This window comes from Arachis ipaensis, chromosome B1 (assembly GCF_059453495.1).
Source record: "Arachis ipaensis isolate K30076 ecotype BB chromosome B1, ASM5945349v1, whole genome shotgun sequence".
In the NCBI taxonomy this organism is placed as follows: domain Eukaryota; kingdom Viridiplantae; phylum Streptophyta; class Magnoliopsida; order Fabales; family Fabaceae; genus Arachis; species Arachis ipaensis.
The window spans coordinates 23,828,099-23,853,640 of NC_142436.1; the positions used below are offsets into that span (position 1 = coordinate 23,828,099).

The 25,542-nt window shown below is 34.5% G+C and overlaps 2 protein-coding genes, 1 long non-coding RNA gene and 1 pseudogene across 3 annotated transcripts; 2 read left to right on the top strand and 2 right to left on the bottom strand.

The window, feature by feature from the left end:
• Window positions 1-710: 710 nt before the first annotated feature.
• LOC148575976 (uncharacterized) lies at window positions 711-2,358 on the bottom strand. Its single transcript, XR_015902301.1, has 2 exons — window positions 1,346-2,358; window positions 711-1,160 (listed from the first exon to the last, which is right to left on the bottom strand). It is a non-coding gene; the product is annotated as an uncharacterized LOC148575976 (long non-coding RNA).
• A 989-nt stretch (window positions 2,359-3,347) lies between these two features.
• On the top strand, window positions 3,348-5,303 carry LOC148575977 (protein FAR1-RELATED SEQUENCE 5-like; annotated as a pseudogene).
• A 4,014-nt stretch (window positions 5,304-9,317) lies between these two features.
• LOC148575978 (uncharacterized) lies at window positions 9,318-11,118 on the bottom strand. Its single transcript, XM_088501456.1, has 6 exons — window positions 10,984-11,118; window positions 10,812-10,898; window positions 10,472-10,603; window positions 10,243-10,383; window positions 10,034-10,140; window positions 9,318-9,375 (listed from the first exon to the last, which is right to left on the bottom strand). Exons 1-6 carry the CDS (start codon window positions 11,116-11,118, stop codon window positions 9,318-9,320), a joined length of 660 nt encoding a protein of 219 aa, XP_088357582.1.
• A 10,669-nt stretch (window positions 11,119-21,787) lies between these two features.
• Window positions 21,788-22,808, top strand: LOC107648435 (putative serine/threonine-protein kinase At1g01540). The gene is given in 5 exon segments (XM_088502638.1): window positions 21,788-21,887; window positions 21,890-21,970; window positions 22,058-22,179; window positions 22,282-22,491; window positions 22,677-22,808. Coding segments are annotated over 5 exon segments (645 nt in total).
• Window positions 22,809-25,542: the final 2,734 nt, after the last annotated feature.

Here is a 25,542-nt window from a genome sequence, read left to right on the forward strand (position 1 = left end):
AAATATCTAACCCTGAAGAGAAAGAAAAACCATATGTAACTGAAATAGATCGAGTTCCCGTTTATTTCTATGATTCTAATATATTATGCTTTTGAAAGAAGAACAAAATGTCCTTCAGGATGAAAAAAAAGGTGATATGTAACTAACTAAATAGTTAAATACACCCTTTACAAGAATATAAATGTTAGAAGTCTTATGGATTTGTATAAATGGACCATTAACTTTACACTTTTATATAAATGAAAAAGAAATAGAGAATTGTATATAGGGTTTGTTTGGATGATCTTTTAAGAAAAGATTTTTTTCGAGTTATTTTTTTTTAAAAGATCTTATGAAAAAGTATAAGTAATTTTATGTTTGGGTATCTCATGCAAAAAGATCTTTTTATCTATTAATTATGTTTGGATATAACAATATAAAAATATTTTTTTGTTTATTTATTACATGAAAAACATATTTTTTTTAAAGAAAAAAGATCTTTTAAAAAAAGATGTAAATTATAGCTTCTCAAAAAAATATTTTTTTGATTTTTTTAGTGCTTTTACTTTTACTACTCAAAATTTGCCAAACATGCTAAAAAATAAAAAAAAAAGCTTTTTTCATTGAAAAAAGATATGAAAAAAGATTTTTTTTTATCAAAATAATGACACCAAAACAAACACATAATTTCTATACTATTTATTTTATCTTTATTTTTACGAGGGGCTCTATACTTCAAATGTTTTCTTTTTTATGAATAACAGGGCTAAAGGCCCAGAAGAAATCCGCATGGTAATACAAGGGATACAAGCTGGTAATGCAACTCTCAGCTGAAGAGATTTTTCTCTCGTCTGGAAAGTCAACCCAGAACGCCAGGTTCTAAACAAGCAAATTAAGCACAATCCCAACACAAACATATCCAAATCATGAACCATTCTACCATTCCATCACTTAGACCATATACTATACTAGGATAGAGGAAGAATAGCAATAACCCTTTACTTAAAGCCCTTCACCGAGAGCTTTTCACCCATAGACTTTCCACCCATCATCACCCTCACCAAGTAACATTCGTCGCCAGCATTGCTTCTTGTTAGACCACCAAAACACAGCAGTAACAACCGCATAACACTATCGTGTCACCATCATAGCAGCCAGGCATTGTTCCAAGGAGCAGATCACTACAAATCAGAGCAAAATCAAAGTGTTAACCAAGTCAAATGGACAACTTTGGAATACATCCAATTGAAGGGAAGACGATCTGTCTGATTCTCAACAAAAATGCAGGATATGTTCCAGACCAGCTCAACTTAGTGGGGAAAGTGTTGTCAGATAAGGAAGTAAAATTTAAGATATGCAAAAATACCTTACTCGGCCTCTGGGACAATCCGACTGGAGTGGCTATCACAGAAGCGGGGAGAAATAAAATGCTCATTAGCTTTAAAGACATTAACTATGGATTAAAGATTCTTCGCAACGGCTTGTGGAATATCAGGGATAGTCTAATAAACCTACAGTATTGGTCTCAAGATGTTTCAATCTATGAGGTAAGTCATGAATACATGGAATTCTGGATTCAGGTACATAGAGTTCCAGTTGATTACATGAGAGTGGAAACAACTAGAGCCATAGGCAATATGATGGGAATATTGGCAGAAGTCGAGAACCCAATAGTGGATAGTGTACTAATGAGAGAGTTTCTCAAGTTCGAAGAAGCGAGAGATGTCACCAAACCACTACAAACAGGCTTCTGGATAAAGAGAGGAGAGCGTCTTAAGGCGTGAATTAGCTTGATATATGAAAGGCTACTAGATGCATATTGCCTTAACTATGGCATAATAGGCCACGATAAGAGAAGCTGCCAGAACCAACCGCGATGGCGATGTGGGACCCCAGCCAGCCTCGATACACGATGGGGATTGGAACCAAGCATGTAAAAGCCCTGAACGTCAGCTATGGAGATAAGGATGAAGATACAGAGAATGCAGTGGGAGAGGAAGAAGAACAAGTGCGTGTAAGGCAAACATTGTTCACTGAAAGTGCGAGAAACAAAGGAAGCGAGGACAGTGAAAAAATCCAGTGGTTAAGAGGGAAAGTTGGGGAAGAAGTTACCTCAAAGAAAATATGGATAGGTACAGGGGTCATTATTCGGGGCGGGGAAAAGGAAAATAGAGGCGATGGTATAGCTAATCCACTACCACAAGGAAGAATAGCAGGAGAGGGAGATGCAGCAATCATCAATCATCTCAAAGAAGTCATACTTAACATCAGAGAGAGTAAAAAAAAAATATTGAAAAGAGTGAGGTAGGAGAAAATCGAAAAAGCTCTACATCCATGTAAAAATTACATGCATGTTATCCAAATTCTTTTCACTCCACGCCCTACACAGTGGTTTGTGTGACACGCGCCTAATCCTAACGTATATAACCTAATCCTTATTTTGCGAGACTAACATTTCTCAACGTAAACCTTTCCATACAACGTCAACCTTTTTCGCGTTCTTCTTTATGTTCTCCTTCTTCTTCTTCAACCTAATTAAATTCATTGCTCTCCTTTATTCGCGTTTTTCTTCTCTGCATTATGGATTTGGATTGACTTCAACGTAATTAGCTTTGCCGTTTATTTTCTTCTTCGTTTTCTTCTTCGATCTGCACTTCTGAATTGAAACAATGAATGAATCAACTTCAAATCAGTTGAATGAGTGCAATTTGGACAATTCTTCCGAAACGTATCAATTTGATGAGGTTTGGATTATTGAATTTTGAATCTAATTCAATGGAATGAAATTGCTAATTTTATTTGAAGAGAATTGAATGGACTGAGGTGATCTTTATCTGAATTGAATTGAATTAAATTGATAATATGTAACTGTGAGTGTGAGTAACTGTTACTAACTGTGAGTAATTGTGAGTAACTTTTCGGTTCGGTGAGTACTAAAGAGTTGATTTACCATGTTCATGTTTTCGGTTTAGTAAGCAGAAAGGAGTCTAAAAAAAATTGGACGAATATATTCTATTTTGTTCCCTAAGCACTATATAATTGTTTCACCGTAATTAAGATTTCGGTTCACCATAATTAAGATTTTGGTTCACTATGTAGACCAGCTGTGTTGTGGATGAAAAATTTGTTCCAAAGGTGGGAATGATTTTCAAGACATTAGAAGAAGCTGGAAAGTTCTACAAACATTATTCCAAACTTGTTAGTTTTTTTTTACCAAAATAAGGAACACGACTCGGGACGGAGACAAGATTAAGAATCAACTAATTGTATGCTTGAGAGAGGGGAGGTGGAAATCAAAGATATCTCCAACTTTGAAGACAAACCCTTCAGCTGGGTTAAATTGCCCGGCCAAAATTTACGTACTTATAATGAAGGATGTTAGTCTTTGGACAATTTCCAAAGTTATTTTGAATCACTCATATCCTTGTTGTCCAGACCAGGCTAAGATGCTCAAACAACACAGGGAACTTAGCATGTTCGTGCGTCGCACCATTGAAACCCACGAAGAAGCTGGAATCAGATCGAGCAAAACTTACCAATCATTTATGGTAGCAGCTGGCAGCCACCGTGAACTAGGTTTTATAGAAAAAGACTTAAAAAATTACATCACAAGGGAAGTACGGAATATTTCCGAAGAAGACGATGCCAAAGAATTTGGGAAGTACCTAGTTAGAATGAAAGAGAAGAACCAAAATTTCTTCTTTGAGCTCAACCTTGAAGGCAATCACTGCATTAAACATGCATTCGGGGTTGATGCAAGAAGTAAGCCTGCATTTGATTATTTCGGAGACGTGGTTTCATTTGACACCACCTATAACACAAACAGGTATTTGGTTCATTCAAACATATTTTTTATGTTCAGTGAGTGTATATATTTCGGTTCACCATCTTGTGATTTTTATTTATGCAGGTACAATTTGGTTTTAGGTTCTTTTGTTGGCATGAATCACCACGATCACTTGACACTTCTTGGATGCGCGCTGATGAAAAAGAGGACATCCAATCATTCAAATGGCTACTTGAGTGTTGGTTACATTGCATGGGAGAGAAGGCACCAAAAGGTATTTTTACTGATCAATGCGCATCGATTCAAAGGGCAATTGAGCTGTGCATGCCAACAACAATTCACCGCTGGTGCATCTGGAACATTATGAAGAAGATTCTAAGAAAATTAAATGGCTACAAGGGGCACATTGATATTGAACAAGAGATGAGCCATGTTGTTTGAAACTCTTACACAAAAGACGCATTTGACAGAAACTGGAACGATTTTCTTACAAAGTGTGGCCTTGGAGGCAACAAGTGGCTTTCAGGTAATTGAGGTTTCAATTTCAATTATTTTTATGCTCATATTTATTTTCCCAAAGCATGCACTGTTTTCGGTTCACCAGACCTTATAGTTTCGGTTTGGTATACAGAACTGTACGAGGATCGCCATATATGAATTTCGGTTTACTTGGAGCACCACTTTTGGGCCGGGATGAGAAGCACGCAAAGGAGCGAGAGTATGCATTCATTTTTCAACAAGTTCATCACACGGAATAGCTCGTTGAGACAATTTGTAAAGCAATACGACAATTGCCTAGCAAGCAGAGAGCAAGCAGAGAGAGAATTCGATGCTGCAGATTTTCACATCGTGATACCGTGTGCAACAAAATCAGCAATAGAGGCACAGTTTCAGCATGTATATACCCATGAGAAGTTCAAGAAAGTTCAAGCTCAATTCAGAGGTAAAGTAAACTATATCACAAGATCAATGCATTCTACCCCAGGTTTTACAACATATGAAGTAATAGAGCAGGTTTCCAACTCCAAATTCAATAAGTTTGTTGTCACCTACAACGCAGTATCACAAGATGTAAAGTGCCATTGCTTGCTGTTTGAGTCTAGGGGTATATTGTGCCGCCATCCCCTAAGTGTCCTAAGCTTTGAGCGAGTGGATAACGTGGCATCGAAATACATATTGGAACGTTGGAGCAAGAACATAAAGAGGAGGCATACACACAGTAAGAGTAGCCAAGATGAACCTCTACTAGAGCCAAGAAGTAAGAGATTTGACGAATTGGTGTTTCGGTCACACAATATATGTGAATTTACATCTGATTCTGAAGAGTTGACCGAAATTTTGCACCGAGCATTTGACAAGGTCATGGCGGAGATGGGAGAATATCAAGGGAGAAGCAAAGGAAAAAGTTTGTTAAACCACGAAGAAGCGACATTAAGCAATGTGAATGACCTTCAAAGCCCACCACGTGTCAAAACAAGAGGTCGGCCCAAGAACAGACTTGGATCAAACCTGGAAAAAAAGATCTCAAATGCCTTGAAGAAAAAGAAAAAGACAGCTCCAAGCGAGGTAAAATTGACTTGATTTTGATTAGTTAAAAATTTAAATGTTCATTTTGCTAATACACAATTATGTCTTTTGTAATTGAACCTTTTAGACTCTGGATCATCGATTTAGTCAAGCTCCACTCTTTACAATACACCAGATATGAATTATTCAAGAGAGGATTTTACAAGTTTTATTTTTTATTAATGTAAATTTTTGTTCACCCATGAGCAAATTTCGGTTCACCATGGTTATAGCAGGTTTAATTTCTAAATGTTGATAGTCTTTAATGAATAGTCACTTTTTTGTGAAATTCTATATTGATATATGCAGTTTTTTTATTCATCTAGTGTATTAATTTCTAAGTTGAATAATTATAATTTGTTTTTTGGTTCATGGTTCAGAGTTCAGAGTTCAGGGTTTAGGGATTAGGGTTTATGGTTTAGGGTTTCAGGGTTTAGAGTTTTAGAGTTTAGGGTTTCTGGGTTCAGGGTTCAGTGTACAGGGGTTCAGTGTGTTTCAAACTTTCGGTTCACCCTATGTATTAGTTTCGGTTCACCGTGTTCATGGTTGAGGGTTTAGGGTTTAGGTGTCTTGGGTTTAGGGTTCATTGTTCAGGGTTTTAGGGGTTTAGGGTTTACGGTAGGGTTCAGGGTTTAAGGTTTAGGGTTTAGGGTTTAGCATTCAGGGTTCAGAGTTCAGTGTTTAGGGTTCAGGTTCAGAGTTCAGGGTTCGGGTTCAGGGTTTAGGGTTTAGGGTTTAGTTTTTAGGGTTTTAGGGATTTAGGGTTTATGGGTTCAGGGTTCTGGTTTTAGTGTTTAGGGTTTAGGGTTCAGTGTTTAGAGGTTCAGTGTGTTTCTACCTTTCGATTCGCCCAGTTTATTAATTTTGGTTCACTATGTTCTTTTAGAGTTCATAATGTATTGGTAATCACCCTGATTTCTTTCACTGTGAACCTGCAACAAAACAGCAGCTAGGCAGTTCCAACAGGTATATAACAAGACAAGGAGTAATCCATCTTGAATTAGTATATACATTAACATTAGATATATACATTAATATTAACATTTACATTAATGTTGACATATATAAATTCAAAAGAAGTAGTGTCTGCTTTTTTAAACAAGTTAAACAAAATATTGTTAATTAGAACCATTCAAACTGCATTGAAAACAAGTTATAACAAAATACTGTTAATCAGATTCACTTGATATTTCTAAATCGTCAGAACAATTTTTTCTTTTTTCATGAGCCTCTTTTGTCTTGTTCTTTCTGCCAGCGTTATATTGTTGAATTCCGATTCTGATTTGGATTCTGAAAAGGATTCTTCTTCCGAAGAAGAATCCACAACAAAAAATTTCTTTTCTTCTTTCTCCCTTTTTCTTTTCTCTTTTCCCTCTTTTTGTTTTCTATACAGAAGTCCCTAAAACACAAAATTATTTAGTTAGCATAGTATTTGAAATGAGGAAATACAAAAATAATAAGGTGAATCAAAATGACCATAAACACTGAACGGAACGCAATTCATGTGATGAATAATACGTGATAAACATTCAATTATCAAGAAAAATATTTCTGCATGTACAATGATTCAAATAAACACATTACCATTGTGTCTGTTACTTCCTCAGAAATCCAGTCGAGCATCATCTTCTTTATCCAATAGGCCACCCACGGTGCCGGGGGAGCATCAAGTCCATCCAAGCGAGGGAACTTGGTTTCATGGAAGTATATTAGCATCAAAACAAAAACACAGCCCTCAACGGACTGTTTCTTCCCCTTTCTCTTGTTTTCAATTCCATTCTTCAAGAAGCTGAGCACATGACTTGCCCAATCCAACTATCAGATGTTGTCCACATAAAAGATAGGTGGCTTATGGATCCCAGAGGCCATGCTTACCGTCGTCCGCAGCAAGAAGCACTTCTGTACGAAGATGACAAAAGTCCTGTGAAATTTTTGCTGGTTCTCCTCCCTTTCAACACTCATATTTAGGACAGACTTTGTCAAAGTCGCTAACGTAACACATTTGAGGCTGTCAAATATTGCCTTGTCTTCCTCATTCAGTTTGCGATAGTCAACCTTTTTAGGAAAACAATCCCCTACAATATTTTAATAGCAACAAATGAGCCAAAAAGGTTCAATTTAATTTTTTATATACCAATGAACCGAAATTAAAGAAAGCAATGAACTGAAATTTAAGGGAGGAATGAACTGAAAATAAGCAAAAAGTGGAAAGTGTATTACTGCCATGGCTTATCCCCAGCGCAGCTGCTAACTTGGCAGGTGTTATGTATATTTTTCCAGGGAGAGTTTTCAGGTAACCATGATACTCCTCACAGCAATCAATCAATTCTCTTAAGAGGGCGTGAGATACCCTAATTTCTGGGACATGTGCCAGGGCACCGAATCCCATTTCTTTAACTAAATCTTTCTTTTCCTGACTCATATTCTTGAACAATGTTGCTAAATGATAGTATTTCTCCATGTAAAAGAAGTACTGAACAGAGTAACAACCAATTTTAAAGCCCTAGTTACACTATCCACTGAACTGATTGAAAATAACAACAAATTTTATTCCAAGCCCTAGTTATACTGTAAAAATGCATTCACAATAGTTCGATCTTTTAAAAAAAGCAAATCAATCTAGTAAACCTAAAATGCAACTAGGAGAAACGCGACATTGCAAGGTTTCAAGTGAACAGTAGTTTTCTCACACCTTTGGTAGTTTTTTTGTTCGTTTGTGGTTGTTCGTTGCCAAATCTTCTAGCTATTCTTCTACAGTAGTGATTTTTACAGAGAACGTGACTGAAATTTCAGTGATTTTGAGAGAGATTCGAAGAGAATGATTGGTTTCATGCATTTTGAAAAAGGAATGTTTTATTATAATGAAGCGTGTGGAAGTCACATTTATTTTAGTGACGTTGGAGGTGGGTAAATTTATTTGGGCTTGGGTCAACTTGTGATTTAGAGTTTATGGGTTCAGGGTTCAGTATTTAGGGGTTCAGTATGTTTTGGGGGTTTAGGGATTTGGGTTCGCCCCGTGTATTAATTTTGGTTCACTATGTTCATGGTTGAGGGTTTAGGGTTCAAAATCTAGGGGTCTAGGGTTTAGAGTTCAGGGTTTAGGGTTTTGGGGGTTTAGGGTTTACCGTATGGGTCAGGATTTAGGGTTTAGGGTTTAGCATTTAGGGTTCAAAGTTCAGTGTTAAGGGTTCAAGTTCAGAGTTCAGGGTCGGATTCATGGTTTAGGGTTTTAGGAATTTAGGGTTTATGGGTTCAGGATTTAGTGTTCACGGTTCTGGTTTTAGTTTTTAGGGTTTAGAGTTTAAGGGTTCAGTGTTTTTCTAACTTTCAGTTCGCCCAGTGTATGAATTTCGATTCACTGTGTTCTTTTGGAGTTCTAATGTATTGGTAAATACAGTGATTGCAATCACTGAGAACATGGAATAAAACAGCAGCCAAACAGTTCCAACAGTTATATAAATATTAACATTTGATACATACATTGATAATAAGAATAGATATATACATTAATATTGACATATATACATTTGAAAGAAGCATTGTTTGCTTTTTTAACAAGTTATACAAAATATGTACAACTACTATATGCATTGTTTGATACATACATTGACATATATACATTTGAAGAACAGTTATATAAATATTAACATTTGATACATACATTGATAATAAGAATAGATATACACATTAATATTGACATATATACATTTGAAAGAAGCATTGTTTGCTTTTTTAACAAGTTATACAAAATATGTACAACTACTATATGCATTGTTTGATACATACATTGACATATATACATTTGAAGTATGCATTTTTTGCTTTTTAAACAAGTTAAACAAAATATTGTTAATTACAACTAGTATATGTTATTTGCTATCTAAATCCCCAGATGTGTATTTACAATAAGGGTTGGAGAAGAAAGCAGATGGCTTGGTGAGTCTTATTGCTTCAGATTTCGAAATCACTTGGTCTCTGATTTTGTTCATTTCATGCAAGAGAAGATTTGGACCATATTGGTATCTGAAGTCATCAATGTCTTTCTGCATTTTAATTGAAATGAATTAGTTACATAAGAAATGAACCCAAATGAAATAAGAACAATATCATTCAAAGGCCTAATCATAATGTAAAAATGCAATCACAATAACCATAAACCCTAAACACATTAAATATCAAGTAAATCAAAATCACATTAAATAACAACAAATTTCATTCAAAGCCCTAGTCATACTGTAAAAATACAATCACAGTTACCCTAAATCCTGAACAAATTAAAAGGAGTCCACCGAATCAAAAAACATTCACTTGGTGAATCAAAATTATATGAGCTACCGAACCGAAAATTGTTTATGTGGTGAATTTTGTTGATGAATTTCAATCAACAAGAATAGTTTTATGCATGGAAAAAAAACTATTGAACAGAGTAACAACCAACTTCAAAGCTCTAGTTACAATATCAACTTAACTGAATGAAATAAGAAAAGAAAAAAGTTTATTAATTTAGAAAGTACTTACTTGTGTCCAAGCTTTATATTTATATCCCTTCCCGCTTTTTATTTTTTGTGGATCTATTGTTTCGAGCCATTTCATCACGAATATTCCACAATCATAGCTAAGCAAGAATTGAGTATAATACGATCAATAGTATCTAAAATAAAACAGATTAAAAATAGTATTATAGAAGAGAAAGATTCTTACTTTGTACGTTGACCAGTCAATTGGATATACTCTGCTTCCTCTCCCAGTCCATCCTCCATTAAGGGTTTCGCCCTAGCGTACACCCTCATCTGGAAAATTATTAAACCCTGAAAGAGACAAAAAAAAGTAAATAAATAGAACCAAAAACAATCAACAAAACTCCTTTCATGTACAGAATAATTTGAATAATTTACAAGAAAATAACTTACAACAAATTTGTTCAGTTCCTTTTTCGAATCAGGTATATCTTCTGGCTTCTTGTTGATAGGGTCAAGGACATAGAACTTCTTTTTGTTTACATCAGCAATCCACAACCACCAATGCCCTCCATTGCAAATTGGGACAAATAGCTGAATTTTTGGAAAATTATAGAATATTTCAGTCGAAACAATAGCAAACAAGAGAATTATCAAAGAATTTTTAGAAATTACAACTTAAAAATGGATGCGATGCAAGTTTCCTTTTGTCAAGAAACTGGCGGTGGTGGGCATACTGGTCAATATCAAACCTGTAGGCTTTGTTTGTCCTCTCATCAGTGTACTTCATGCCATATCTTCCAAACATAAAATTCTGCAAAATGAACATCAATTAAATCACATTTCTACCGAACCGAACACAAATCATATGCTGAATAAAACATGAAAAACATTCAATCATCAAGAGAAAAGTTTTTTTAATACAAAAGAACTCAACAGAAGACATAAGAATCAGGTGAACCAATATTTACATTCTGACCGAACCAAAAAGTAATCAGCAGTGAATAGGAAATTTAGCTTACCACAATATCCTGCGGCACAATACATATTTGTTCCTGATACCGCTTAGTTTTTATTTCGTTGAGAATCATGTTGTGTATACTAACCACCTACAGGATGAAAATTTATGAGATATACTATATAAGAGTGTTTAAAAAAAATCATTAATATTAACGCAATTGGAAAAGAATTTACCACGGCATGCACATCTTCTTTGGGCATTAGAGATATAAAATATTCTCTTAATCCCTCGTAAAGTCTCTCATATTTCAAGACAAATACTGTTTCATATTCATTGGTACCATCTTTTGTCTTTTTCACATGTGTCATCCAATGATAACACTTTTCGATCAGCTCGTTTGTGATTTTTGTCTTTTTCTACGGGGTTTTGTAAACTTGAGCCGCTGTTAAGGTTGGTTCTAAAGATGTTCCTTCAGCAAATTTTAATGCTGCTGCCACTCCAGTATCTACCACTGCCTCTGCCAGGATTTCAAGCTGTGAATCACTCTCTTGAGAGGGCTGAGTTGGTTGAGATGCTGGTGGACTTATCCCAAGGCTAAAGGAAGGCCTTTCATCTTCCCTTTCCTTATGTTGAGTAGCACTGCAGGATGATAGATATTTAACAATGATATTAAATAAAAATGATATTTAATCACTATAGTGAGCCAAAATTTAAACAAATAGTGAACCCAAATCCAAACTTACAGTAAACCGAAATTAGATTAAACAAAAATGATATTAAAGAAAAGCAAGTAACATACCTGTCAAATGATGACAAGATTAGAGTTTCTTTTTCTGATTGCCGTGCCACTTGAGGTTCTTGTGATTGTTCTTCATCAGAAACTTGATAGACATCGGCATCCTTGAAAAACTCTTCAATAACAGAGCTTGTAAGAGACCTTGTAACAGCCTGCTTTTTGGGTTCTGGAGGGCAGCTATAAGAAACAGAAGAGAGTCCAAAGACAATAACACATTGAATTCATTTCTGGTTTCAATCGAACCATAATTAAACCATGTATAAGCAGTAAACATTATCGATATTTATATAAGCAGTAAAACTTACACATCAACAGGTGTTTCTTGTTTGGATTGTTGCGCTGTTGGTTCTTCGCAGGGCTGTTCCAGAGGTCTGCTTCATTAAACAGTAAATATTTCTATAATTATCCCAAACTATTATCATATTTAACAATGATATTTAACAGAAATTACACTAATCATTATAGTGAACCGAAAACCAAAGGTATACTAAACCAAAATCCAAACTTACAGCGAACCAAAATTATATTAAACAAAAGTGATATTAAAGAATTTAATGCTTACACATTAACAGGTGCTTCTTATTTTGATTGTTGTTGCACCGGTGATTCTTGGGCTTGTTGCTGTTGTTCTTTTGCAGGGCTGTTGCATTAAATAGAAAACAGTTCAATAACAACCATTAAAATTAATAAAAAGAATTTTTATGTGAAACTTACTCTTCATTAGAAACTTCATACACATAGTCATCTTTGAATAAGTCTTCAATTACAGAACTCGTAAGAGATACTGTAACACCCTGTTTTTCAGCTTCTTGAGGGGAGCTATAATAAGCAAAAGAGAATCCAAAGACAAGAACACATTGAAGTCATTTCTGGTTTCAACTGAACCATAATTAAACCATTTATAAGCAGTAAATATTGAACAAAATTCATGTGGTGAATAAATATTTATTAACTTACTCATTATTAGAAGTTTGTTGTGTTTCCTCTTGTGGAGGGACATAGATGAAGTCATCCTTCATCAACTCTTCCTAAACTGAACTTGGAAGAGACAATACAAGAGGAGGTCTAAGGAATGTAAACAAAAATAAAGTTAATGTTGAATAATTAGAATTTCTTTTGAAAAATAGGAATTTGCATATTGAAAAACTCACACTTCCAAAGGTTCAGAACGAGTTTGTTGTTGAAACTCAACGATTTGTACTTCAGATTCAGGTGTAGCTCTAGTGACATTTAAACACAATTTCCTTGTGATTAATTAAACAAAAATTATTAACTAAATCTAAAAGGGTAACATAAATATTTTTAACTTATACTCGTGGAGTTTTGGACGTCTTTCTTGGGAAGATTTTCTTTTTTCTAAAATATTTGACCGGGCTGTCCGGGGTATTTTTCTTAAAAAAAATAACAAATTAAAATTAGAAACTAAGATTAAAAGCAGAGGTCTAGAAAGACATTAAATTCATTTTTGGGTAACCACCGAACCGACAATATGGAGTGAACCAATTTACTTGGTATTGCTCGCAGCATTTACAGAAGCTGTAGAGCTTCCTTGAGTCTGTAAGACTTGCTCACTATCCATATTTACAGTCGGCACCCTAAACAATATAAATAAATATTTGTAATTGAATCTAGAGGAATTAGAAAAGGTTGTAGCAAAAGTAAGCAAAGTAAGAAAAAGAATTCTGGAATAATAAACTGAATCTTACGTCTGAGAGAAATCATTTTGTGCCTGTGGAGAGTCAAATTGATCCAGAGCAATGTTTGTTGACTGAGCTCCATCATTTCTTTTCTTTGATCTTTTTTCCCTTATCATCTCCAATGCTCGTTTTCTTTTTTCGGCAGCATTGTCTTTTGCTTGTTCAGTTCTGAAAGTTCATAAAATAAGTATCGAGGAACCTAAAATGTAAGTATCAGTAAAAGAAAATATGATTCGAGAAACTTACTCATTGTTAGGTTGGGTTGGTATTTTTGCCACCCTTTCTGGTTGTTTTCTTTTTATTATGGGTGTTTTCTCAATTTCATTTTCTCTGTAAAATAGATAAACATATTGAATTTATACCGGAGAAAAGACACTAACAATGAAGTCAATCAAACCCACAGATACCACCGAACCGAAATAAATTATATTGCTAAACCGAAACTTAGAAGCCAACCGAACCGAAAATAAATATATATGCAATCAACAAAACGTCTCACAGAAATTATGCAATACTTACTCGTTTTCAGATTCGCTTGTGCTCTCTGAATCTATAGGCACAGGCTTTGTTTTTTTGGTTTGTTTTTTAACCACCTTAAATGGTTGATTTCTTTTCTTTGTTGTGGTTTTTTTTATTTCTTCTTCTCTGCAATATATAAGAATAAGCGCATAAGAACAAATTTAAGCAAATACAAATTAAATGAAATTGATATGAAAATTAAACTTACTGCCTTTCGGATTCAGATTCGGAAAGTCTTTCCTCTTCTGAAGAAGAATCCATCTCAACAATTTTCTTTTTTATTTTCTTTCCTTTTTCTTTTTTGTCCAAGTTACTTATTTTTGTTTTTATTTCTTTTTTTGCTTTCTATACAGAAGTCCCTAAAATAGAAACAAAGTTTCAATTATTTAATCATCAAAATAACAAATTAACAATACGGTGAACCGAATAAAGTAATCTTACCGAACTGAAAAATATTCATATAGTGAATAGTACATGACAACTATTTATTCATCAAGAAAAATGTTTCTTAATGTAGAAACATTCAAATGAACAAACTAACAATTGCAAGTAGAACAAATAATTTAATTATAACCTAAAAGCATTTCAAAGCAAATTATTCGGGGAATTTTGGTAGAGTATTTACCAATGGTTGTGTTGTTTCGGATGAAATCCGTTCAATGATCATTTCCCTTGTCCAATAGGCCACCCATGATGCAGGGGGAGCATCAGGTGCAAACGGGCGGGGAAACTTTGTTTCATGGAAGTATATCAACATTAATACAAAAATACAGCCATCAATAGACTGTTTCTTCCCCTCTCTCTTGTTTTCAACTCATTTCATTAAGAAGTTGAGAACATGCTTTGCCCAATCCCATTCCCTAATGTTGTCCACATGAAAGATCGGTGGCTTGTGGATTGGGGAGGCCACACTTACTATTGTGGGGAGCAAGAAGCACTTTTGTATGAAGATAACAAAAGTCCTCTTGAATTTTTCTGGTTCTCCTCCCCTTCTACACTCATATCCAGCACATTTCTTGCCAAGTCACCAAGGAAATATTTTTTATGCTATCAAATATTTTCTTGTCTGCTGGATTCAGCTTGTTGTAATCAACCTTTCCAGGAAAAAGATTCCCTACAATATTTTAATAGCAAAAATCAGACAAAAATGATCAGTTTAATTTTCCAGACACCAATGAACTGAAAATAAGAAGTAAGTGAAAAATGTATTACCTCCGTTGGTTATGCCTAAGGTAGCTGCTACTTTCCGATGAGTTATGTATATTGTCCCCTATAGAGTTTTCAGGTATCCTCTCTCCACATCAAACTGGTCAAGCAATTCTATCAACAGTGTATTAGAGACGTTCATTCCTGGCGCATGTGCCAGGGCACCAAATCCCATTTCTTCCACAATATCTTTCTTTTCTTGACTCATTTCCCTATACACTGTTGCTATTGCCTTTGTTTGGCATCTGCAATAGTAAGTTTTCTACAAGTTTTGAAACAGAATGTGAGGATATATTTATAATACAAAATAGATATTATTCAAATGAAAGTGAATAAATATATTTAATCTACTTACGTTATAATGTGCCTTCTCCTTCATTGTTGCCATTTTCTTGTTGTGTTTTGCTGTAATAAAAAATTTTGGTCAATATTTCATTCAATATATCAACAAGCACAAGCATGTATATATTAAATAAGTCAATTAAAATGCCACGACCCACCGAACCAAAAATTGTTCACTCACAGAACCAAAATTACAAAGGCTACCGAACTGAAAAATGTTCATGTGGTTAATAAATGATGATCAACTTTCAATCAACAAGAATACTATTACAGTAGTATGGCTTATCAAAGTGAAAGAGTTGTCTCTAATGTGAATTGTCCTAAACAAAACTCATTCAATACATAAACAACTACAATCATGTGTATGTTAAACAAGTCAATTAAAATGCCACAACCCACCGAACCGAAAATCCTTCATGCACAGAACCAAAATCACAAAGGCTACCGAACCGAAAAATGTTCATGTGTTTAATAAATAATGATCAACTTTCAATCAACAAGAATACTATTATATTAGTATGGCTTATCAAAGTGAAAGAGTTGTCTCTTATGTGAATTGTCCTAAACAAAACTCATTCAATACATTAACAACCACAAGCATGTGTATGTTAAACAAGTCAATTAAAATGCCACAACCCACCGAACCGAAAATACTTCATGCATAGAACCAAAATCACAAAGGCTACCGAACCGAAAGATGCATATAACTATTGACACAAATAAGAACAACTACATATATCTTAATCAAATATAATGAGACAATTTTACAGAAGTATGGCTTATCAAAGTGAAAGATTTGTCTTTAATATCAATTGTCCTAAAAAAACTCATTCAATACATCAACAATCACAAGCATGTATATCTTAATCAAGTTAATTAATATGCCACAAGCCACCGAACCGAAAATCCTTCATGCACAGAACTAAAATCACAAAGGCCACCGAACCGAAAAACGTTCATGTGGTTAATAAATCATTATCAATTTTTAATCAACAAGAATAGTGTTCTTCAATGCAAAAGAAGTACTGAAGATAGTAACAGAGCACTAGTTAAACTATCCACACCAATAAGAACAAGCACCTATATCTTAAAGCCCTAGTTATATTGTAAAAATGTATTCACAATAGTTCAATCCACTAAACGAAGCAAATCAAACCAGTAAACCTAAAATGAAACTAGGCGAAACGCGAGATTGAAAGATTTTAAATGAACAGTAGTTTTCTCATACCTTTTGTAGTCTTTGTTGCTGTTTTTGTTTGTTTCTAGTTGTTGCTTGCGAAATCTTCTTCCGATTCGTTTGCAGTAGTGGTTTCCGCAAATAATGTGATTGAAGTTTGTGTGATGTTCAGAGAGATTCGAGGAGAATGAGTGTTTTGGTATATTGGTTTCATGTTGAAGATGTAACGTTCTTTCATAATAAAGCGCGAATGGAAAACAAGACTTTTTTTGTGTCTGGCGCATGTTTCTCACTTTCCATTTAATGCGCCTAAATCAATTTAGGCTTGGGCCAACTTGGTTATATAGTTATATGGATGTGTAGCAGGCCTGGGAGAAAATACCCTAAGCATAAAGTGGGGCAGCACAGGCAAAAATCAAGGAAGGCCAGTACCTATCCAAAAGCATAACAGTATTTTTAAATAGACCAAAATGCCAAAGACAAAGAAAAAGACCCAATACAAGACACCAGCCCAATAACTACAAAGGTAAGTAATGGGAGCAGCTCACAAATCATAGCAACAGGGCTGGAAAAAATTGTGCTAGACATGGAATTGAATTTAGCACATGGGCCATCGAAAACAAATCTTTCTACTATCCAAGAAAGAGAATTGTTTGGAGAAATATGTGAAAAATGCTTAATTACCCAAATAGGAGAAACTGAGACAACAAGGTAAGTAGGGAGATAATCTGGATGCTAAGAGACAAAATAGAAATCAGAGACAAAAAGAAAAAGGAAATTGATATACACGCCAATTTGACAGAAAATCAGTACTATGTAGAGCTGGTCCCAGAGGATAAGGAGGAGGAGAAGACACAAGAATCTAGCACCAACAAGATCAAAATATGGGAAAAGGAATTAATGGTATGGACAGACGTCAGCTAAAAAAAAAGAGCAACTATGGAATGAGGGACCACAATTGATCAAGAGAAGACCAATCAAGAAAGGAAAGAAGTCAAGAGACACTAAACCACCCATGAGGATGAAGCTAGGGAAGAATACCAGGAAGGAGCACATAAAATGCAGTGCATTAATGAAAAGATCACCGACACATGGCTGAGGAGACAGGCCTAAGCAAGCCCACAACCTTACCATGATTGTCTTGAGTTGCAACTGTCACGGTGTGGCGGGTGCCCTGACAGTTGCTGAGCTAAAAAATTTATGTAAAACTTTTAAGCCAGCCATTGATTTTCTTATTGAAACTAGAGTTAGAGTAGATATGATTAGTTAATTATCTAGTAAGTTGCGTTTCGATAATCATTTTTGTGTAGAACTTCAGAGCTTGTCCAGAGGTCTAAGTATATTTTGGAAAGTAAATCTAAATATCAATATTTACTCTTGGTTTCAAAATTATATTATGTCTCATATTGCTGATAATGATGGTAACAAGTTGAATTGCACTTTTTTATATGGGAACCCAGCCTTCAAATAAAGGAGGCGCCTATGGAAGGAATTAGTAAACATCAATTTGGACCTAGACACACCTGAATACATAATTGGAGACTTCAACAAGATTCTTTACCAAGACGAGAAGATAGGGAAGTAAGACAAACCAAAAATTCAGATTGAGGAGTTCAGGAATTTCGTAAACAAGAAGACACTCATAAACCTTGAGCTAAAAGAAAATAAATATACATGGTTTAGCAACCCGAGGGATGGCTTCATCATAAGAGAGATACTAGATAGAGCTATGGTGAATTGGCCATGGAGGCAAATGTACGAGCACGCTACGCTCACTATGCTTCTAGTAGTGTCATCAGAACAAAGCCCTCTAGTATTAACTATAAAACCAAAGCTAAAAGTCCCAAAAATGTTCAAACACGAGGCGTACTGGGAATATGATGAGAATTGCAGCAGTACAGTTAAAAAAGGATGGGAAAGAAATACAACAAAAATAAGTGAATAGAACAAAGTTCTAGAAAAAATAAAAAATTGCAAAGAGGAACTAAACAAATAGAGCAGATCAACGTTCAAGAGAGTGGATAAGGAGATTCAGAAATAGCAGAACACCATTACAAAACTCTAAAGTTCTAATCTTTCACAAGAGCAGATAAAAGAAGCACAACAGGCCCTTGCTCGACCTTAGATATAGGAAGAAAAATTTTGGTGCCAGCAATCTAGACTTAAATGGCTAAAGTGTGGAGACAGGAACACATCATTTTTTTATGTTTCAACCATTCATCGAAGGGATCAGAATAAAATTGACATGCTAAAGAATGCAGATGGAAATTGGGTACAAGGCCAAAATTGGATCCTGAATCTTATTGAAGAGCATTATTCCAAGGTGTTCACATCAAGAGAAAAAGTGAATATGGATGAATGCACTAAAAGTATTCTTAAAAGGTCACGAAAGATATGAATAACAAACTGACTCAACAGGTCTCAGATGAAGAAATAAGGAGAGCGGCATTCAACATGGGCAGCCTGAAAGCTCTAGGACCAGACATTTTAAATGGATTATTCTACCAGAGGTATTAGGACATTATTGGGTGGTGATATTTGTAAAGTGATTAAAAGCTTTTTCAATAAGGCAGCCTACTAGAAGAAATTAATGAAACACACGTAGTTCTTGTCCCAAAAATCAAACACGCTAAAAATCTTAATCAAATTCAGCCGACCAGCTGTTGTAACTACATATACAAGATCATCTCCAAGGTCATAGTGAAATGGATAAAAAGAATTATGGACCACATCATCTCTCCTGTGCAAAGTGCATTTGTAGGAGGCATAATGATTTTGGACAACATAATCATTGTCCAGGAAGAGTTTCACACTTTGAGCTTAAAAGGGAAGAAAAGTAATCACAACTTAGCTATCAAGCTTGACATGAATAAAGCATATGATAGGATTGAATAGGACTATCTAGAGAAAGTTCTAAAAGCATATGGTTTGACAATCAATGGATAAGCAGGATAAAGCATTGTGTTAAGAGTGTCAAATATAAATTCAAGATCAATAGAAGCTTGACAAGAACAATGAACCCGCTAAAGGGACTAAGATAGGGAGACCCTCTTTTATCCTACCTTTTTATTTTAGCCTCTGAAGTGATATCTATACTTCTGGATAAAGCACAAAAAGAAAAATTTATTTCAGGAGTTAAATTAGCTCCTACTGTACCTAACTTAACTTACCTCGTATTTGCTTATGACTGTATTATTTTTTCAGGGGCAAAAGATGAAATATACCGTGCTTGAACAACAAGCTTTTGGTGGAGATCAACCAAAAAAGAAATAGGAATACACTGGAAGAGTTGGGAGAAAATTATGCACAAGTAAAAAAGATGAAGGTTTATTTCCAATCTGTCAGGGAAAATTAGGGTTTTCGCACCTTTGATCAAACTGAAAAAAAGAAGAATTCCAGTGGAAATCAAAGCATCAAGAAGCTTTTGATAACATCAAGCGGTACTTGACTAATCCTCCTATTATAACACCTTCAAGGCACGGAGCACCTCTAAAACTTTATGTGTCAGCTTCAGAAGTATTAATTGGTGGAATGCTGGTTCAAGAAGATGATGATGGCAACGAAAGAGTGATTTATTATCTAAGCCGCGTGTTAAATGACGTCGAGAGTCTTTATTTTTCCAATCGAGAAACTTTGTTTAGCTTTTTAATTTTCTTCTCTTAAACTTAAGTACTATTTAATTCCTAAGAATATTTATGTAATTTCTAAGTTTGATGTTCTTAAATATATGTTATCTTCTCTAATCTTGCATGGTAGACTAGAAAAATGGATGTTAGCTTTGACAGAATTTTTTTTACATTTTGCTCCTGCAAGAGCCGTTAAGGGACAGGTTCTGGCTGATTTTCTAGTTGACCATTCCTGTATTCATATTAATGAAAGCTTACTAGATTTTGTTGGTTTGGTATTTTAGAAGTTATATTTTGACGATTCATGCCAAAATGTGGTGTTGGTATAAAAATTTTAATTATTTTTTTAAATGGTGAGCCAAGTAAATTCCTCTTTGAATTTAATTATTCATGTTCCAATAAGGAGGCAGAGTATGAGACGTTAATAATGGAACTGAAATTATTATTAAAATGAGGAATAAAAATGTAGAAATTTTTGGGATTCACAGCTTGTAATCCATCAAGTATCACTTGAGTATAGGTGTGTTAGTGAAAATTTGATAAAGTATTTCAAGGTAACTACAAAGTTGTTGGGTGAGTTTGACAATATTACTGTGAGGCATGTTCCAAGGGAATTAAATCTAAAAGTAAATGAATTGAGCCAAATTGCTTCAAGATATAAGATCAAGTCTACAACACTAGAAAAATTAGCAAGGATAATGGGAATATTTATTCTTTTGAGATAAAGAGAAGTGTTTTTGTTAGCAAAATTAGACCTAGAAGATTGCAGAGTTTCAATTGCGGAATATTTAGAAAATCCAAACTTCGGTGTTGATAAAAAACTTAATATAGAGCTAAAAGTTATGTTCTAATGAATAATGTGTTGCTTAAGAAATCTCTTGACATATTTGGGAGAAAAAGAGGTGTATTTGGCTCTTGTCGAAGTCCACAAAGGAATTTGTGGTGTCCATTAGTCAGGAAAAAAAATAAAATGGGTTATAAATAGGAAAAGATTGTATGGGCCAATTATTCAAAAAAATTGTGTAAATTATGCTAGATCTTGTGTGAAGTGTCAAAAACATGGAAATATTCTAATATTTCAGCACCAGAATTGCATGTTATAATTAAACCATGGTCGTTTAGAGGTTGGACTTTAGATTTGATTGGGCAGATCCACCCACCTTCTTCTAAAGGTCATAAGTTTATTTTAGTTGATATTGATTATTTTTCTAAATGGATAGAGGCTATCCTTTTGAGGGAGGTAACTCACAATAAAATAATTAATTTTATTAAGGAGCATATTATGCATAGATTTAAAATTTCTCAATCTATTACCACTTATCAAAGAACCATGTTTATTGGAAAAAAGATAATGGAATATGCCAAGTCTAGAGATATAAAAATGCTTTCTTCTACATCTTATTATACTCAAGCTAATGGACAGATGGAGGCAGCGAATAAGATTTTGATTGTATTAATTAAAAAATAAATTGGTAGGCTTTGGAATCAAACTCTCAGTCAAATTCTTTGGGCTTATAGAAGTTCTCCAAGGGGTTCTACTGGAACTACTCTACATAAGCTAGGCTTTTCTATTTTATTTTATTTTTAAAGGATAATTTAGTTCCAATTTATGGATATAATTCCTTTTAATTCATTGGCATAACTGCTTTTAGTTAGTCATGACTTATAACTGCTATGTTTCAATATAGTTTAGCTTATCTTTATGAGGGGTTGGAACCCAAAGTTGTTCATCGTGACATTAAATCGAACAATATTTTGATTGACAAGTAATGGAATTAAAGGTGTCTGACTTTGGACTTGCTAAATTCCTTGACTCTGATAGCAACTACATTACGACTCGTGTAATGGGTTGGGTTTGTACACTCTCTCTTGTTCACATTTCTCTTTCTTTGGTAAACTCTTCCATATGTTCCCTTATATATAATCTTTTCGACAGATACGTAGCTTCTGAATATGCAAGTACTGGCATGTTGAATGAACGAAGCGATGTGTATAATTTTGGAATCCTTATAATGGAAGTAATTACAGGCAGGAATCCGGTTGATTATAGTCGGCCATCGGAGCAGGTTTGTTCTGTCTGCTGTTGTAAAACTGTATTTGAGATGTTAGTTTTTAGACTCTTTAGATATTGTCTTTTTCACTTGTGACTGAAAAGCTAAAATTTTCAGGTGAATTTAGTTGAATGGCTAAAGAAGATGGTTGGTAACAGAAATGCAGAGGAAGTGTTGGATCCTAAACTTCCTGAGAAACCAAATTCAAGGGCCCTAAAGAGAGTACTTATTATAGCATTGTGCTGCACAGACTCAAATGCACAAAAGCAGCCTAAAATGGGACATATTGTACACATGCTTGAAGCTGAAGAATCCCCTTACAAAGAGGTTAGAGCTTTTCTGCTATGACCTTAGTATCATAGTTGTTGAATAATTAAGAAATGCTACCTGTGGTTTGGGTTTTCTTTAATTCGGAAGTTAAATGAAGACCTTACTTTGCATCTGACATTTAATGTTCACAACAGGAAGTTGTTTTGTTTACTCATTAATAAAGTTTCTTTATCTTGTTTCAGGATCGTAGAGCTAGAAGGGAATCGGGATACACACCCAAGAATAAAGTAAACAACAATCTAAAAGAGGAGGCAACTGTTTCTAGCGATGATTGTAGAATTGAAAGTGGGATGCAGGACAATGAGACAAGATGAAGCTACCAAGAAGCGAAGTTAAGTATAGAATTTACTTCTGGGGTCTCGTTTAGTGACAAAAAAGATTACGGTAACCATCCCTCCCTAGACCCTAGTCCCTTTACAATCTGTTGTACAAAGATGCCGAAATCAATTTATATCAACGAGACTTTTACATATATTGCTCTACTTTGTTTGTGGCTTCTTCCACTCATCCTATACCCACAATAACTTTAACAAAAGATTTGCTTTGCTTACTTTGTCCCATGTGTTTTTGCAGATGTGCTTTTAATTTAATGTCAATAATGTAAATGTGCTTCATTCATTGAATAAAAAATGTTGTAATGCTTCTCATGCTTGATCTGATTATGTGATTGGAAGTTTGTACTTTGTAACTTATTGTAGCACCCAGCAGGTCATGTTGAGATATAAATACTCAATTGAGATGTGTAATTAAGTGTAAGATTTATGAGAGAAATTATAGATGTACATATTAGGGTGTGAGTCCACTCCCCTTAATTGATTGAACGATGTAAAGTACTTTTAGTTTTGTTTTCCTTTAAAATTGAATAAGCAGTTTAATGGTGAATAATGGATATATTGCGCTGAGTGAAAAGATGTAAAAGTTATACCCTCATATAACAACCAATGGTACATAAAAATATTTGTGAATGGCATGCAACTTGCATTAGATGATAAATTTCTGTCTTTCCAATGCTATAGTACTTTGCTTTCCACGTTGCAATAAGTAGAGAACTTTTGTTGTGATTTGGAGAGACCTTAACAGCTGGGCGAAGAGTGAAGACTCCAAAAAATGTCCAATTTTGAAATTATTGCATCCTCTCTCTTTGAAGATAAGTGAACCAAGTTAATTCTTGAGACAAGATTTCTGGTTAATGGGGCTGAGTTTTTGTGCTCTTCATGAGAGCAAGGCCCACAATTGATACTTTTATGGTATGAAAAATCTTTCATAAAAAAGGAGAAAGATAAGTTTCACCAGATCCCAGACGTTGATGACCATGAAAAGGAAAATTTTGGCATGAATTTTTAAGATGGCAAAATCTCATCTTATGATAAAGGTCCTTCTAATATTGGTTTAGCATTGCTTTACTTTTCAAAGATTGTAGTTAGGGATGACAATGGTCTCCATAGGGCGGGGACCTATTCCCGTTTATTAAAATGTCCCCCGTCTCCACCCCATCACGGGTCTCCGTTTCTTTCTCTCTGTAGGGGAGGCAGGTACCCAGGGGTATTCATGCATAATTGGATATTATTAAGTTTTAATTTTTTTTAAATTAATTAACACAATCATAATAAAATCTTATATAATTCAACCAAATATATCAACTCAAACATAATTCAAATAGAAATTTAACATAATAACATAAACAAAATTTTTAATATATAAATTAAAAGGAGTTAGAGTTACTTACATAACATATATATAAGGACATTTAAATAAATTTTATTTTATGGGAATTTCGCAGGTCCTTGTAGGGTGGGTACCTCAATCCCTACCCCCTGTCCCTATTTACTCGTGGGGGCAGATCCCTGTCTCCGTGAAGATTTTTGCGAGTCTCTATTAACCTCCTCTTTGTAGGTAATTCCTACGGGTATCTGTGGATGCAGGTTTTTTTTCCATCTCTAATTTTAGTTGTGGTAAATCAAAACTAAAATAGCTATAATGATAGGTTAATCCAAATGCACATTAGTTTTTATTTTTAGGTTAAGTTATATAACACATACACACACCTCCCCTTTCCATGGATTTTATATAATTATTTTCTAGCCACAGCTAGGATTTAAACCTAGCACACTTTTCAAGTAAGGCATACATTGATGCCACTAAATCAAACTTTGCAGTGCAAATGCATAGTTAGTTAAGTAATGATTTTTGTACTACTATTATTAGGATTTGGTACTGGTGGACTAAGAACTCACATTTTTTTAAGTGGACATTGTAACATTTATTCGTATTTTTATTTATGTATTTATAATATATTTTTCTATTTTTTTCTTATTTCCAAACTCTTTATTATGCCCCAACTCCTTGATGTATGGATATTTGGATTATTAACATTTTGAAACCAATTATTAACCATTTCAAGGAAACTCTTTTATTATTTGTATAAATAGATGTATTTTATACGTATAGATGAAATCATAGACACGAATATAAATGGTAAATTTACAAACGTGTTTTTAGATATTTAAGGACTAAGGGTGCTTTATCTACACATATAAAAGCTCAAGGGTAATTCACCCACTCTTCAATTTTAAGTCATATTCTACTCATTTTTCTCCGAGATCTTAACTCAGAAACACACTAAAAGAAGGAAGTGCTATGAAATACAATTAAAGTCCTATGGCCAAGACAAGAAAGTTGCCATCCCTAAAATTACACCAAATAAATTCAGCATCTTGGCCGGCATGGTGTTCGTAAAAGTGATGTTTTTTGGCAGCTGGTTTCCTTCGGCTGTAGGGGGGTAGCAAGAGCTGCAGGTGGTGGCGGAGAAATCGGTGGCACTTGGCATGTTCTATATGTAGCATTTACCTGCATACACACATATCCATACATCGTCACCGCATATATGAACATTAAATAATGACAGTTGCCTTAGCTCACATGGCATATCTTCTCCTTCTCACCTCAAAGGTCTAGGGTTCAAATCCTAGAGATTGCAACTAGAGATTGCAATTGAGGAAAAAATTTGGTAAATATGTGAAGAGTGTGTGGGTGTGTTGTGTACTTAGG

Coding starts and splice junctions, on each gene's coding strand:
- LOC148575978 (XM_088501456.1), bottom strand. CDS start 11,118: ATGACACATGTGAAAAAGACAAAAGATGGTACCAATGAATATGAAACA. Junction 10,604..10,811: donor TTGTGCCGCAGGATATTGTG/GTAAGCTAAATT, acceptor TTCATTTTGCAG/AATTTTATGTTTGGAAGATA. Junction 10,141..10,242: donor AGGAACTGAACAAATTTGTT/GTAAGTTATTTT, acceptor TGTCTCTTTCAG/GGTTTAATAATTTTCCAGAT.